The sequence below is a fragment of the Coregonus lavaretus genome (genome assembly GCF_964263955.1).
Source record: "Coregonus lavaretus genome assembly, chromosome: 11".
In the NCBI taxonomy this organism is placed as follows: domain Eukaryota; kingdom Metazoa; phylum Chordata; class Actinopteri; order Salmoniformes; family Salmonidae; genus Coregonus; species Coregonus lavaretus.
The window spans coordinates 50,510,161-50,528,170 of record NC_139998.1 but is presented as its reverse complement, the minus strand read 5'-3'; the positions used below and the strand labels follow the sequence as shown (position 1 = coordinate 50,528,170).

At 43.0% G+C, this 18,010-nt stretch overlaps 1 protein-coding gene across 2 annotated transcripts in view; it reads right to left on the bottom strand.

The window, feature by feature from the left end:
• LOC311137316 (choline transporter-like protein 5-B) overlaps window positions 1-18,010 on the bottom strand; it is a 73,406-nt gene that overhangs the window by 36,610 nt on the left and 18,786 nt on the right. For both annotated transcript variants that reach the window (XM_084171753.1, XM_084171752.1), the window contains exon 2: window positions 12,089-12,137. In XM_084171753.1, coding sequence (XP_084027879.1) covers window positions 12,089-12,137 — 49 coding nt within the window. The remainder of the gene's footprint in view (window positions 1-12,088; window positions 12,138-18,010) is intronic.

Genomic DNA, 18,010 nt, shown 5'->3' with positions numbered 1-18,010 from the left:
TACCTCCTGCGCAACCAGTAAACATTACCCCAGTTACAAGTTTATTTGTCAGGTCCTCTGCATCCATTTTGCTGTCACATGTGTTACGGTGTTCAGAGTTTGTTATAACCAATTTATTGATGTGATTATGATATGCTATAGGTCAGACCCTATTGGTCATGTGCATGCGATGCATACATGTGTCACGTAAAGAGAGCAAGGTTTGAGGGAATAGGGAATGTTTTTCCTAAACAAATTAGGGATTTCGGTAACAGAACTTTTCAGTCAGAAATGGCTGTAATTACAGTGGGGAAAAAAAAGTATTTAGTCAGCCACCAATTGTGCAAGTTCTCCCACTTAAAAAGATGAGAGAGGCCTGTAATTTTCATCATAGGTACACGTCAACAATGACAGACAAATTTAGGAAAAAAATTCCAGAAAATCACATTGTAGGATTTTTTATGAATTTATTTGCAAATTATGGTGGAAAATAAGTATTTGGTCACCTACAAACAAGCAAGATTTCTGGCTCTCACAGACCTGTAACTTCTTCTTTAAGAGGCTCCTCTGTCCTCCACTCGTTACCTGTATTAATGGCACCTGTTTGAACTTGTTATCAGTATAAAAGACACCTGTCCACAACCTCAAACAGTCACACTCCAAACTCCACTATGGCCAAGACCAAAGAGCTGTCAAAGGACACCAGAAACAAAATTGTAGACCTGCACCAGGCTGGGAAGACTGAATCTGCAATAGGTAAGCAGCTTGGTTTGAAGAAATCAACTGTGGGAGCAATTATTAGGAAATGTAAGACATACAAGACCACTGATAATCTCCCTCGATCTGGGGCTCCACGCAAGATCTCACCCCGTGGGGTCAAAGTGATCACAAGAACGGTGAGCAAAAATCCCAGAACCACACGGGGGGACCTAGTGAATGACCTGCAGAGAGCTGGGACCAAAGTAACAAAGCCTACCATCAGTAACACACTACGCCGCCAGGGACTCAAATCCTGCAGTGCCAGACTTGTCCCCCTGCTTAAGCCAGTACATGTCCAGGCCCATCTGAAGTTTGCTAGAGTGCATTTGGATGATCCAGAAGAGGATTGGGAGAATGTCATATGGTCAGATTAAACCAAAATATAACTTTTTGGTAAAAACTCAACTCGTCGTGTTTGGAGGACAAAGAATGCTGAGTTGCATCCAAAGAACACCATACCTACTGTGAAGCATGGGGGTGGAAACATCATGCTTTGGGGCTGTTTTTCTGCAAAGGGACCAGGACGACTGATCCGTGTAAAGGAAAGAATGAATGGGGCCATGTATCGTGAGATTTTGAGTGAAAACCTCCTTCCATCAGCAAGGGCATTGAAGATGAAACGTGGCTGGGTCTTTCAGCATGACAATGATCCCAAACACACCGCCCGGGCAACGAAGGAGTGGCTTCGTAAGAAGCATTTCAAGGTCCTGGAGTGGCCTAGCCAGTCTCCAGATCTCAAGCCCATAGAAAATCTTTGGAGGGAGTTGAAAGTCTGTGTTGCCCAGCGACAGCCCCAAAACATCACTGCTCTAGAGGAGATCTGCATGGAGGAATGGGCCAAAATACCAGCAACAGTGTGTGAAAACCTTGTGAAGACTTACAGAAAACGTTTGACCTGTGTCATTGCCAACAAAGGGTATATAACAAAGTATTGAGAAACTTTTGTTATTGACCAAATACTTATTTTCCACCATAATTTGCAAATAAATTCATTAAAAATCCTACAATGTGATTTTCTGAATTTTTTTCCCTCATTTTGTCTGTCATAGTTGACGTGTACCTATGATGAAAATTACAGGCCTCTCTCATCTTTTTAAGTGGGAGAACTTGCACAATTGGTGGCTGACTAAATACTTTTTTTCCCCACTGTACTTTGCAGCTTCAGCAACACGGACAGCGCTATACACACACTGCTGATGTGTGCTGGTCGTTGCTATACACACGTTTAAAGATTGCGGATTTGAGGTCAAATATTTCATATGAGGTGACAGTACAGAATGTCACCTTTTATTTGAGGGTACAGTGCATTCGGAAAGAATTCAGACCCCTTGACTTTTTCAAAAGGAAATTACATTACAGTCTTATTCTAAAATTGATTAAATTGTTTTTTTCCCTAATCAATCTACACACAATACCACATAATGACAAAGCAAAAGCAGGTTTTTAGAAATGTTTGCAAATATAATAAACAGAAATATCACATTTACATAAGTATTCAGACCCTTTACTCAGTACTTTGTTGATGCACCTTTGGCAGCGATTACAGCCTTGAGTCTTCTTGGGTATGACGCTACAAGCTTGGCACACCTGTATTTGGGGAGTTTCTCCCATTCCTCTCTGCAGATCCTCTCAAGCTCTGTCAGGTTGGATGGGGAGAGTTGCTGCACAGTAATATTCAGGTCTCTCCAGAGATGTTAGATCGGGTTCAAGTCCAGGCTCTGGCTGGGCCACTCAATGACATTCAGAGACTGGTCCCTAAGCCACTCCTGCGTTGTCTTGGCTGTGTGCTTAGGGTCGTTGTCCTGTAGGAAGGTGAACCTTCGCCCCAGTCTGAGGTCCTGAGCACTCTGGAGCAGGTTTTCATCAAGGATCTCTCTGTACTTTGCTCTGTTCATCTTTGCCTCGATCCTGACAAGTCTCCCAGTCCCTGCTGCTGAAAAACACTGCCACAGCATGATGCTGCCACCACCATACTTCACCGTAGGGATGGTGCCAGGTTTCCTCCAGACGTGACACTTGGCATTCAGGCCAAAGAGTTTAATCTTGGTTTCATCAGACCAGATAATCTTGTTTCTCATGGTCTGAGAGTCTTTAGCCTTTTGGCAAATTCCAAGCGGGCTGTCATGTGCCTTTTACTGAGGAGTGGCTTCCGTCTGGCCACTACCATAAAGGCCTGATTGGTGGAATGCTGCAGAGATGGTTATCCTTCCTCCACAGAGGAACTCTAGAGCTTTGTCAGAGTGACAATCGGGTTCTTGGTCCTTCTCTCCCGATTTCTCAGTTTGGCCAGGCTGCCAGCTCTAGGAAGAGTCTTCGTGGTTTCAAACTTCTTCCATTTAAGAATGATGGAGGCCACTGTGTTCTTGGGAACCTTCAATGCTGCAGAAATGTTTTGGTACTCTTCCCCAGATCTGTGCCTCGACACAATCTTGACTCGGAGCTCTACAGACAATTCCTTAGACCTCATGGCTTGGTTTTTGCTCTGACATGCACTGTCAACTGTGGGACCTTACTGTATATAGACAAGTGTGTGCCTTTCCTAATCATCAATTGAATTTACCACAGGTGGACTCCAATCAAGTTGTAGAATCATCAAGGATGATCAATGGAAACAGGATGCACCTGAGCTCAATTTCAAGTCTCATAGAAAAGGGTCTGAATACTTATGTAAATACGGTATTTCTGTGTTTTTATTTTTAATCAATTTGCAAAAAACATCTAAAAACCTGTTTTCACTTTGTCATTATGGGGTATTGTCTGTAGATTGCTGAGGGGAAAAAGTATTTAATCCTTTAGAATAAGGCTGTAACGTAACAAAATTTGGGAAAAAAATCAGAGGCAAAGAGGGACATAGGTAAATTGTAGTTGGTCCAGAACAAAGCAGCATGTATCGCATTTAGATGTACGTGGCACACAGTTCGGACACTCATTGGCACAACACAAGACATGCAACCAGAGGTCTCTTCACAGTCCCCAGGTCCAGAACAGAGGCTGGGAAATGCACAGTATTAAATAGAGCCATAACTACATGGAACTCTGCCACCCCAGTTAACTCAAGCTAGCAATAAAACCAGATAAAAAACCCAGATAAAATAACACCTTACTGCACAAAAGGGGACTGTGAAGAGACACAGCCATTTGATATATCTTGTATTGTAATTTGCACTGTACTATGTATTAGACCTAGATACTGTGTGTATGTACTGATATGTAGGCTATGTGTGACGTTTCAAATGTATGTATTTCAGTCCTTGACTAATAATGCTCTGTACTATGTATTATGTCATGTTTCATGTGGAACCCAGGAAGAGTAGCTGCTAATGGGGATCCTAGATAAGATGTTTTTGAACACTTCTAAATGAATCCTAATAATGCGATGATCAAGAAAAATCACGAATGAATAATGAATAATGATGAGTGAGATGTCGTTCAGAGGCTACAACAAAACATGCTAACCTCTCACCATTAGGGTTCGCATTTTGGGGGGGGGGGGTATGATCTTTGTGCCTCTGTAACCTTCTCGCTCATTATTCATGACTCATTCAAGATTATCCATAATCATGTTATCATCCACATGAATGTAGAAGTGTTCTGAAACATCTATTCTTACTTCTTACTCCAAAGAAGTACACAAGCATTATTCACCGTTCCTATTGGGCAAAACGTAATCCATACTAGGGCTGTCAGAGTTAATCAGTTAACTCTGGTTAACTTTTAGTAATTTCATTGCACTAATTGTTTTTTAATCGTGATTAATCGCATTGTCGTAAATCATTCAAAATACACTGAAAACATCCAAAATACATAACCTATACAGCTAAAAACAACAATACAATGTCAAAACAAGTTGACATTGAGAAAGTGTGCTTTATCAATTTACCTGATTTTGCTTACCGTTACTTCGGACAAAATCAAGAAGTCAATATTTTGTAATGCTTTTCGTATAAAAATCTTAAAATTCGGAATTTCCGATTAATCACAGCAAATCCTGCGATTTACTTTCAAATATTTAATCATTTGACATCCCTATCCAAAACAAAAACAAAACAAACCGCAAATGCATCCAACTAGATTGTAGTCACAAGCTTGATGTAGTCATTGCGTGCTAGAAATGCAAAAACATTTAGGAAACTAAATGTGGCTCTTAAACTGATTTAGATGCCGTTGCACAGTTTAAGCTTTGCATCACAAATTATCCTGGAATGTTTTGCAAAGTGCTGTTGCAATTAAGCAGAATGTTTATGGTCCTACATAAATACTGTAGGTAATTGCCACTGCATTAGCACTCCATGCTAATGAGTTGTTATGTGAAAGTGGCGCTTGTTGAGTTCAACATTAAAGACGATTGAGATTCCTTCCCAATTAACTTGCCTTCAGAAAGTATTCACAACCCTTGACTTTTTCTACATTTTGTTGTGTTACAAAGTAGGATTAAAATGGATTTGTCATTTTTTTGTCAGCGATCTACACAAAATACTCTGTTTTCAAGCCAATTTAACTCAAAACTGTAACTAGGCCACTCAGGAACATTCAATGCCGTCTTGGTAAGCAACTACAGTGTATATTTGGCCTTGTGTTTTAGGTTATTGTCCTGCTGAAAGGTGAATTTGTCCACCAGTGTCTGTTGGAAAGCAGACTGAACCAGGTTTTCCTTCAGGATTCTGCCTGTGCTTAGCTCTAAACGGTTTATTTTTATCATAAAAAGGTCCCTAGTCCTTGCCCATGACAAGCATACCCATTACATGATGCAGCCACCACCATGCTTGAAAATATGAAGAGTGGTACTCAGTGATGTGTTTTGTTGGATTTTCCCCAAACATAACGCTTTGTATTCAGGGCATAAAGTTAATTTCTTTGCCACATTGTTTGCAGTTTTACTTTAGTGCCTTGTTGCAAACAGGATGCATGTTTTGGAATATTTGTATTCTGTACAGGCTTCCTTCTTTTCACTCTGTCAATAAGGTTAGTATTCTGAAGTAACTACAATGTTGTTGATCCATCTTCAGTTTTCTCCTATCACAGCCATTAAACTCTGTAACTGTTTTAAAGTCACAATTGGCCTCATGGCGAAATCCCTGAGCGGTTTCCTTCCTCTCTGGCAACTGAGTTAGGAAGGATGCCTGTATCTTTGTAGTGACGGGGTGTATTGATAACCCATCCAAAGTGTAATTAATAACTTCACCATGCTCAAAGGGATATTCAATGTCTGCTTTTTTATTTTTATCCATCTACCAATAGGTGCCCTTCTTTGCGAGGCATTGGAAAACCTCCCTGGTCTTTGTGGCTGAATCTGTGTTTGAAATGTACTGATCGACTGAGGGACCTTACCGATAATTGTATGTGTGGGGTACAGAGATGAGGTATGTCGTGGTCCTCTGTAGCTCAGCTGGTAGAGCACGGCGCTTGTAACGCCAAGGTAGTGGGTTCGATCCCCGGGACCACCCATACACAAAAATGTATGTACGCATGACTGTAAGTCGCTTTGGATAAAAGCGTCTGCTAAATGGCTTATTATTATTATTATTATAGGTAGTCATTCAAAAATCAAGTTAAACACTATTATTGCACACGGAGTGAGTCCATGCAACTTATCATGTGACTTGTTAAACACATTTTAACTCCTGAACTAATATAGGCTTGCCATAACAAAGGGGTTGGATACTTATTGATTCAAGACATTTCAGCTTTTCATTTTTTATTATTTAGTAAAAATGTAAAAAAACATATTTCCACTTTGACATTATGGGGTATTGTGTGTAGGCCAGTAAAAAAAAAAATTAAAAAATAATCCATTGTAAATTTAGGCTATAACATAACAAAATGCGTAAAAAGTCAAGGGGTGTGAATACTTTCTGAAAGCACTGTAAATGGTTGAGATCCAAAAGTACAGTACCTATAATACACATCTTTCTCACTGCTGAATTAAATGAGTCTATCACCACTCTCATCTGAATTACATTAAGTAGAGACATCATCATTAATTGTGAACATCTCAAATTACATTGCCCATAAATCCCCTCCAGCTAATGGCTGACTCATAGACCATCTGTTCAGATCAGCATCTTCTTGTCAAAGACACCATTACCCACAAACACCCCTGACCGTAAATCATACTTAAATTGTCTCTTCTGGCAAAGGTATTGGAGTCCCTAATTTTTACATTTACATTTTAGTCATTTAGCAGACGCTCTTATCCAGAGCGACTTACAGTTAGTGAGTGCATACATTTTCATACTGGCCCCCCGTGGGAAACGAACCTACAACCCTGGCATTGCAAGCGCCATGCTCTACCAACTGAGCTACAGGGGACCCTAATCATTAAGCAGCTTAAGGCCTACCTCCAGGAAAACAATATTTTGAGTGGTATGCAATCAGGTTTCAGGTCTAGCCACAGCACTGTCACAGCAACTTTGAAGGTTTTGAATGATATTCACTGTGCCCTGGATAAGAAGCTGCATTGTATATCTGTATTCATAGACTTGTCAAAAGGCGTTTGACACTGTGGACCATACTGTCTTGGTGCAGAGACTGAAATGTATTGGGATTACTGGTCATGCTCTGGAGTGATTTGTGAACTACCTGTCAATTCAAACCCAGTGTGCTAAGGCAAGAGTTGTAAGTCGGACACCGTAGAGTTGTGCTCAGGTGCCTCAAGGATCAATTTTAGGTCCCCTGTGGTTTACTATCTATATCAATGACATTGGGAGACATATTGTGTGGATGACACTGTTCTCTATTCAAGTGGCAGCAGTTTGACTTTGGCTTTTGAAAAAGCTCAAACCGCTTTTAACATAATTTAACAGAATCTGTATGATTGTAAGCTTGTTCTGAATTCCACTAAAACAAAAATGCATGGTATTTTCCAATACTAAACACTCTGTAAACCATGTAATTACTACCTTGGAAGAACATGCTATAGAGCAAGTCAAAACGTACAAATATCTGGGAGTTTGGGTGTATGAGAAGTTGAGCTTCACCACCCATGTAGAGAACCTTGTCAGGAAACTCAAGCTGCGTATCAAATCAAATTGTATTTGTCACATGCGCCGAATACAACAGGTGTAGACCTTACCGTGAAATGCTTACTTACAAGCCCTTAACCAACAATGCAGTTCAAGAAATAGAGTTAAGAAAATATTTGCTAAATAAACGAAAGTAAAAAATTAAATAAAAAGTAACACAATAAGATTACATAACAATAACGAGACTATATACAGGGGGTACCGGTACCGAGTCAATGTGTGGGGGTATAGGTTAGTCGAGGCAATTTGTACATGTAGGTAGGGGTAAAGTGATTATGCATAGATAATAAAGTGAGTAGCAGCAGTGTAAAAACAATGTAAATACAGTGCCTTCGGAAAGTATTCAGACCCCTTTAATTTTTACAGCCTTACTCTAACCTTTGACAGTTTTTTGGGCCTTCCTCTGACACCACCTAGTATATAGGTCCTGGATGGCAGGAAGCTTGGCCCCAGTGATGTACTGGGCCGTACGCACTACCCTCTGTAGCGTCTTACGGTCGGATGCCGAGCAGTTGCCTTACCAGGCGGTGATGCAACCCGTCAGGATGCTCTCGATGGTGCAGCTGTAGAACTTTTTGAAGATCTGGGGACCCATGTCAAATATTTTCAGTCTCCTGAGGGGGAAAAGGTGTTGTCGTGCCCTCTTCACGATTGTCTTGGTGTGTTCGGATCATGACAGTTTGTTGGTGATGTGGACACCAAGGAACATGAAACTCTCAACCCGCTCCACTACAGCCCTGTCGATGTTAATGGGGCATGCTCGGCCCTCCATTTCCTGTAGTCCACGATCATCTCCTTTGTCTTGCTCACATTGAGGGAGAGGTTGTTGTCCTGGCACCACACTGCCAGGTCTCTGCCCTCCCTATAGGCTGTCTCATCGTTGTCGGTGATCAGGCCTACCACTGTTGTGTCATCAGCAAACTTAATGATGGTGTTGGAGTCGTGCTTGGCCACGCAGTCTTGGGTGAACAGGAGTGGACTAAGCACGCACCCCTGAGGGGCCCCGATGTTGAGGATCAGTGTGGCAGATGTGTTGTTGCCTACCCTTACCACCTGGGGGCGGCCCGTCAGGAAGTCCAGGATCTAGTTGCAGAGGGAGGTGTTTAGTCCCAGGGTCCTTAGCTTAGTGATGAGCTTTGTGGGCACTATGGTGTTGTGATCTCTACAGTGCTGCCGTGCATCACTAGCAACACGCAGGCTCAAACACTGAAACATTGTTATTTAGAAGGCCATTTTAGGAAAACTGCATTTCATCTAGCTCAAAATGAAAACACATACAACCTCAGATTTCAATCTTGTTTTACGCTAACAGTCCCGAGCATGGAAAAGGGTCCTTTCATTACTCAGCCCCTCCAAGCCAACCTAACTCCAGGACGTGGAGTCCCTGGAGGGGTTCAAAGGACAAATAGATGAACAGGTTGTTGAGACAATGTATTTGTTTCTAGTTGTCACCCGATGTCACTAGTTTGCGTTGCCTTCTGTAAGGTAGCATGTTGTTTTACTACACGTACGCACACAGACTGTTTGCTGTTGTATTTGTGCTGTTGTAAATAAGAATTTGTTCTTAATTGACTTACCTGGTTAAATAAAGGTTAAATAAATAAATATATTTATTTGATGGCAGAGACTCAAATAGCGTGATGGTTATGGAATTGAGACTTCAAAGGCTATGCCACATTTAGAAAACAAACCCAGACAAAGGGAGTTGAGGCAGAACTCCATCTTCACACTGACTACGTTCCTGTAGAGACGCTTCCTGTAGAGACGCTTCCTGTAGAGACGCTTCCTGTAGAGATGGCTAATGTGATACAGTGTGAAGTGGAGCTACGCCGCCTCAGGCACTGCCCATTCTTATATTAAAACACGGTATTAAAGAGATGAAGGATTACTTTTTCATTTAATTCAAAAGGCAAGGAACAAGAGCTGTCGAGGCTGCCATGGTGTGGACTGAATTTCTCGGCATTCGTTAGGAGTCGAGTCAGGTACTGCAGTGGACAAGCGGTCAGCTAGGAATCATGGGTGATTAGTCGATGAGATCCAGGGGGGGGGCCTCCGAAGCAGACCTTCTGACACCTCTTCACTGCCTTACTGTGAGGTCAGTCTTCACAGTCTTCTTCCCAACCCCCCTGGGCCTAGAAACTACCTAATTAAGGCAAAGTCAAAGCTAGCACTACACAGCTAATACAAATAACCACGTTTGAGTCATTCAAAGGTGAACACTGAAAGGAAGATGCCAAAGGAGAGAAAAAACAACAACGTCTCTTTCTGTTATCTCCAAGAAGCAAACACAGCCTGAATGCAAACGTGGTCCAATGCCAAATTCCTGTCCTAGTCTAAACTCATTCTGATTCCAAACCTGGCCTGCCTCCAGAGTCTTAGATCTCCCTCCATATCAGAACCAAAAACCAATCGGCTAGAACAAGTTATTTCCCCCTGCTGGGTTGGTGTGTGTGTGTGTGTGTGCTGCTAGTCTACATGCTGTGAGGCAGTGAATACTGGCTGGTATACTTGCAGTGCCATGTGAAGCTGTGTGACAGAGTGTATTATTGGTAAAGCTGACTCCACATGGCTGCCATGGCTGTGGTGGTGATGACTGCTACAGAATAGCATGGGTGCCATTCTGGTGTGTCACCACCGGCCGCCTGTCTCCAGCACATAATGAGAATTAACAGGGAGAGAGTTTGGGAGAAAGGGGGAGAAATAGTGGATTCCCACATGCTGGAACACACAGGGAAGTTTCTCACGGTCTGGAGAGCCAACAGGGATAGCAATGGAAGGCAGGAGGGTTTTGAATGTTTTTTTGTTTTTTACTTTCCTGCCTTGACTAAAGAGATGTGCAGTCCACTGTTCACTGTCAATGACATTATTCAATTCATACATTATTCAGACATACTTTACAGATTGATATGGCACTCGTACAGCAGCATAATGGTAGGCGGAATTAGTCAGAAAGCTAGAATATGTGCCCATTTTCTCTAATCTTTGGAGAACTGTTAACCACAGATATGGACTTCATTTAGGCAGTGAGCTTCTGAGAAGAAAAAAGCGATGACCGGAGGGAGTCAGTTCTCTCCCAGTTGTCATTAAAAACGCCTATAAGCAAGAGAAACATGAAAGTGACTTCACTCAATCCACACAGCTGTAGGAGTGATACGAGCTGGATAGGGTGGGAGAGGAGATGGAAAGGAGATGGAGAGAAGATGGAGAAGGTGGGATGGAGAGGAGATGGAGAGGGTGGGAGAGGAGATGGAAAGGAGATGGAGAGAAGATGGAGAAGGTGGGATGGAGAGGAGATGGAGAGGGTGGGAGAGGAGATGGAAAGGAGATGGAGAGAAGATGGAGAAAGTGGGATGGAGAGGAGATGGAGAGGGTGGGATGGAGGCGCTCGGGAGGACCTGAACATGCTTTCCCACCAGTGAAACTGGTCTTGAATATATATATTCTACAGTATGAAGTAAAGATACGCTTCAGTGGTCTAAAGAGAATAAGCACAACATTGAAAGGTTATAAGACATACGCAGCTGCATACTAAGTTACCAATCTTGTTTACTATGTTGCCTTGTGAGATGACATACTCAAGTGAGAGCCAATGAAATTCAAACAAATGCAAACAAGACATAGCAACATGACATTGGTCAATGGACCAGATAAGGTCAAACATTCAACAAGGAAGCAGTCAGAGGTTAAATGAAAATGGGTCAAAAGAGGAACTTATATTGCAGTTTACAGACTAAACTCCTTGTGAGTGTGTAATTGGGCTAACTCCACCCCACCATGTGACTAATAGCCATTGATCTGTGTGATGTAGCGAAGAGAGCTTCCAGCCCTCAGCCCCTCTCTCAATTAACACTGCCTGACAAACGATCAATGTGTGACACGCAAAGAAGCTTATGAAACAGTGAGGTATTTTAATGGGGGGGGGGGGGGGGGGGGGGGGGGGGCATGCACAATTCCATTCTAGGTCAGTTTGAGAAGATGACTATAGGCATATCTTTGGGCCAAAGAAAAACAACACTTTTGTAAAGAAGAATCTAGGCCTTACTATCAAGGCTGTTGAACGTACATCATGGCAGCATATTACTGTACATGTCTGGTTCCGTGTGGCTCAGTTGGTAGAGCATGGCACTTGCAATACCAGGGTTGTGGGTTCGAATCTCACGGGGGACCAGTGCGAATGAAAATGTATGCACTCACTAGTGTAAGTCGCTCTGGATAAGAGCATCTGCTAAATTACTAAAATGTAAATGTAATGTCTCTATAGCTTCTTCAGCTGAAACAGTCAAAATTAACAAGCAAGGGAAGTGGGGGTTGACCAGTGGGTACAGTACCTGTTATGGATAGGTCCTCTGAAGCTTGGGTCAAACTTGCGTGGCTCACCTGTAAGGGAAGCAGATCATACAATTCATAAACCAACATGCAACACAACTGTGCCTTGGTGAACTACTCAGCTTAGAAACAGGAAATATTTAATTAATTCCCAATAACCAGAATGCACCCATAATATTGATAAGACAGTGAAAAAGTATTTGCCCCCTTTCTGATTTTCTCTATTTTGCATATTTTTGATACTGAATGTTATCAGATCTTCAACCAAAACCTAACATTGATAAAGGGAACCTGAGTTTACAAATAATTAAATAAACAAGTGTTTTTTTTTTGTAAACAAAATTATGCAACACCCAATTCCCTTGTGTGAAAAAGTTATTGCCCCCTTACACTCAATAACTGGTTATGCCACCTTTAGCTGAAATGACTGCAGCCAAATGCTTCCTGTAGTTGCTGATCAGTCTCTCACATCTTACTGTGGAATGCAGTGTTTGGTTTTCGCCAGACATAAATGGGACCCATCTCGTCCAAAACGTTGACTCAAGTTTGCCAAAAAGCACCTGGATGATCATCAAGACTCTTGGAAGAATGTTCTATGCACAGATGAGTCAATTTAACTTTTTGGACAACATGGGTCCCATTATGCCTGGCAAAAACCAAACTCTACATTCCATAGTAAGACCCTTATACCAAAGGTCAAGCATGGTCGTAGTGGTGTGATGGTTTGGGGATGCTTTGCTGCCTCAGGACCTGGATGACTTGCCTTAATAGAAGGAACCATGAATTATTCTCTGTATCAGAGAATTCTACAGGTAAATGTCAAGCCATCCGTCTGTGAGCTGAAGCTGAAGCGCAGCTGGGTCATGCAGCAAGACAATGATCCAAAACACACAATCAAGTCTACATGGAAATGGCTAAAAAGCAACACATTTGAAGTTTTGGAATGGCCAAGTCAAAGTCCAGACCTAATCCCAATTGAGATGATGTGGCAGAACTTGAAACGAGCAGTTCATGCTTGAAAACCCACAAATGTCGCAGAGTTAAAGCAGTTCTGCATGGAAGAGTGAGACAAAATTCCACCACAGAGACGTGAGAGACTGATCAACAACTACAGGAAGCGTTTGGTTGGAGTCATTGCAGCTAAAGATGGCACAAGCAGTTATTAGTGTAAGGGGCAATTACTTTTTCACACAGGGGCATTGGGTGTTGCATAACTTTGTTTATGAAATGAAATAAGTAGGTATTTGTTCACTCAGGTTCCATTTATCTAATATTAGGTTTTGGTTGAAGATCTGATAACATTCAATATCAAAAATATGCAAAAGTAGAGAAAATTAGAAAGGGGGCAAATACTTTTTCACAGCACTGCATGAGATCAAAAGAGAAGTTATTGTATGTAGACTATAGAGCAGAAATAAAGGGTTGAAAACTGTCCTCGAGCAGCATACAGTAACTGCACATGACCATACTGACGGGAATGGTGATCAATGAGAGAACAAACAACAAATCTACCAGTAGACATAACATTGTGTCTGGTCCTGCAGTAAACATAACATCCAACTGCCTGGGATGGGGGGCGGGCACCAACTAGGTCAGTTCAAAGCTCCTCCCTGTGTCTTCATTCCAAATGGCACCCTATTCCTGTAATAGTGCACAACTTTTTACCAGTAAAAAGTAGTGGACTATGTAGGGATTAGGTGGGCCATTTGAGACGCATCCTGTGTAGCAGTACTGAGATGCTAACATGATGCCAAGCTACTGTGTGTGTGTGTGTGTGTGTGTGTGTGTGTGTGTGTGTGTGTGTGTGTGTGTGTGTGTGTGTGTGTGCATAGTCCTCATGTATGTGTATGTGTTCGTGCTTGCTTGAGTGTGTGAGTGAGAGTGTGTCCACGTGTAAATCCCAACGTGTATATGTACTGTATGTGTGCTGCTTGCCGGTGCCCCCGTGGAGTTGCAGTATGAACTGTTCCTGTGAGCACATTCATCATCACACAGAGAGTGTAATTTCTCAGAGAAACATGAGTGGGCCTATCTCCCATCTGTCTCTGAAGGCCTCCTTCTGCTCTCAGAGATCCAGCCCACTTGGCAGAACCCAGTACTGGCGACACTGTACTACGCACTTGGCCTCCTCACCGAGCACTCATGTCATTGGCTGAGGGAGAGTGAGACAGAGACATGGCACCGCTCTCATGTTGACGATTAATCACGTGGCTGTGGTGTTCATCATTTCCGGTTTAAGACATCGTCTCCATCAGCACTGTCCCGATATTCAGGCATCACATTCGGAGGAGGTCATTAATTATTTAGCAGATGCTTTTATCCAAAGCAAAATGTAAAGTACCAGATTCAAGGGACTTGAACCCATATCCCCCTGTGCCAGAGACACTGTGCTCCTCCAAGCCACTGAGTATCCAGTCTATTGTTCTCTACTGCAATGACGTTGTGTTTTGGTTCTAAATAAAGACGCCCAGGACCTTGGAGATTTTCTAGGATTAATCTGCATCTCTCAGCCAAGGACAAAGAGTCACAGGACCAGGTGCAGTCAGCAGGAAACTACAGCAACCTTGGAACTCAGATAAAGGGAGAGCGTAGATGTAGAGGTGTGTTAACAGCCTGGTCACGTTTTGCATGACAATGACCACAGGACAAGACATCACAAACAGATCTGGGACCAGGCTAGTGTGTTAGCTATTTCCTTATACAGCACATAGTTATTTTAATAGGCAAACCACATCGATATGTTTGACACACGGAATGCACATCTGTGCTATAAAGATATGAGACATCAGTGATGCAGTGACATACCAATTACTGTACTATGATGGCTGTGTGATTTAGCCTGCCATGTTCCAAGATATGAAGGTCATGACAGCAACACCATCTATTTCCTCAGGCAAAAGCAGCAAAACAACAGCATTGTCCTTAACTACCATCTAACCACCTTAGGATCTGTGTGACCCGGACACAGATGTTTACCATTTCCCTTACATGAGTGCAACATGTCGGGATGGACCCCAGGACACCTGCACCAGCATGGTCCTATAGATGGTTTCAACAGAACTTTCAAAGCCAGTTCAATTAACTGCCAATGACAAATGGCCAAACAAATTCACCATTGACAATTCCTACAATATATGGATTCAGAGTAGATATAAAAAAACAGGTCCTGTGCATTAAGAGATTGGTTGGATCTGTGTCAGCACGTCTGCATGGCGCATGTTGTTGTTTTTATATCCCGGTGGATGTTCCTACAAACCAGCGGCCAGCAGGTTGCATTACATTAATTAATATCAGAACTTATTAGAGGTCCAAGCTGCCGGAGGTTGTGAGCTGACTATCTGTTGGACCGGGATTCAAGCAGCCAGGTAGAATATAAATAGAAAAATAATCATTTTCATTGATCTCGGTGTGAACATTTCAAGTGACTGAGTGATCCCTGGTCTTTGTCATCCATCGTGGTGAAAACAGACTGGTCTGTATGGGGGGGAGGATTGCGGAAGCTAATTCATACAGAGATGAAGGGAAGCCAATGTTGAGAGGACAGATTGCGCAACAGCGAGGGGCAGGAGAATATTGTTTCAGGAGTGCCTGCAATATCACTCTCCATGTCAGTGATAAACACCACATTGTGTCCAACAGGGGAACCAATGTGGGGCCGTGGGCCTCAGCCAACTGTTAGGGTGTAAAGAGCGGACACCAGCATGGCGTTTAATGCACTGAGCAGCGAGTGGCTCATCATACTATTGTCTGAATACTCTCTTGGACATAAAACACAAGTTGTCAGGGGACTCAGTGAACACCTAAGAACATTAATCAACAACATGAGTGGCTGAAATGCACTAGATTCTCATCAATACAAACACGCAAAACCAGGATTTGCTTATTGGGCACAACCTGTGAGACCTGACTGCTTGGCTGTATTACCTGACTGCTTGGTTTTATTACCTGACTGCTTGGCTTTATTACCTGACTGCTTGGCTTTATTACCTGACTGCTTGGCTTTATTACCTGACTGCTTGGCTTTATTACCTGACTGCTTGGCTTTATTACCTGACTGCTTGGCTTTATTACCTGACTGCTTGGTTTTATTACCTGACTGCTTGGCTTTATTACCTGACTGCTTGGCTTTATTACCTGACTGCTTGGTTTTATTACCTGACTGCTTGGCTTTATTACCTGACTGCTTGGCTTTATTACTTGACTGCATGGCTTTAATACCTGACTGCTTGGCTTTATTACCTGACTGCTTGGCTTTATTACCTGACTGCTTGGCTTTATTACTTGACTGCATGGCTTTAATACCTGACTGCTTGGCTCACCACAGAAGCCTGCCCTTTTCCTCCTCCCAGAAGGCCTCAGCTTTCCTCTGATTCACAAAACTGATTTCAGTCCCATTATACAGTACCGGGGGGCCTGAAATTCATCAGTAACACTGGACCACCAGTAGACTCGGCCCTGGTTGATGACTGTGCTGTTCTTAGACTTAACCAGTGTAGTGAGAGTAGTGGATGTGTGAAGGGCTGTAGTCAACAACATTTGGAAAATACCTCCGAGGCATACTGTGGCAGTTAGCTAACGTCAGTGAGTTGGCTCTGTTGCCTGGTGCCTAGCACTCTACTGTGTGTTAGCTCATCTCATGTTGAGGCGTTGTTACATAAGAAATTGGATGATGATGCAGGTTGTGTACATAGAGCACATACAAATATGTTGATGTCTGTAATATGTATCCACAAACAGAGTTTAGGAATGAGGATGTTAGCAGTGTGTATATGCAAAGGATGAAATCAAATCAAATGTTATTTGTCATATGCGCCGAATACAACAGGTGTAGACCTTACCGTGAAATGCTTACTTACAAGCCCTTAACTCTTATTTTTCTTAAAACTGCATTGTTGGTTAAGAAAATATTTACTAAATAAACTGAAATAAAAAAATAAAAAGAGCAACAATAAAATAGCGAGGCTATATACAGGGTGTACCGGTACCGAGTCAATGTGCGGGGGTACAGGTTAGTCGAGATAATTGGAGGTAATTTGTACATGTAGGTAGAGGTAAAGTGACTATGAATAGATAAGAAACAGTGAGTAGCAGCAGCATAAAAGGGGGGGGGGGGGGGGGTCGGGGTTCAGTGCAAATGTCCGGGTAGACATTTGATTAGCTGTTCAGCAGTATTATGGCTTGGGGGTAGAAGCTGTTAAGAAGCCTTTTGGACCTAGACTTGGCGCACCGGTACCGCTTGCCGTGCGGTAGCAGAGAGAAAAGTCTATGACTAGGTTGGCTGGAGTCTTGGGCAATTTTTAGGGCCTTCCTCTGACACCGCCTGGTATGGAGGTCCTGGATGGCAGGAAGCTTGGCCCCAGTGAAGTACTGGGCTGTACGCACTACCCTCTGTAGCACCTTGCGGTCGGAGGCCGAGCAGTTGCCATACCAGGAGTTGATGCAACCCATCAGGATGCTCTTGATGGTGCAGCTTTATAACTTTTTGAGGATCTGAGGACCCATGCCAAATATTTTCAGTCTCCTGAGGGGGAATAGGTGTTGTCATGCCCTCTTCACGACTGTCTTGGTGTGTTTGGACCATGACATTTTGTTGGAGATGTGCACACCAAGGAACTTGAGAATGGGGGTGAGAATGGGGGTGTGCTCGGCCCTCCTTTTCCTGTAGTCCACGATCATCTCCTTTGTCTTGATCACATTGAGGGAGAGCTTGTTGGCCTGGCACCACACTGCCAAGTCTCTGCCCTCCTCCTTATAGGCTCTCATCGTTGTCGGTTATCAGGCCTACCACCGTTGTGTCGTCGGCAAACTTAATGATGGTGTTGGAGTTGTGCTTGGCCACGCAGTCATGGGTGAACAGGGAGTACAGGAGGGGACTAAGCACGCACCCCTGAGGGTCCCCCGTGTTGAGGATCAGTGTGGCAGAT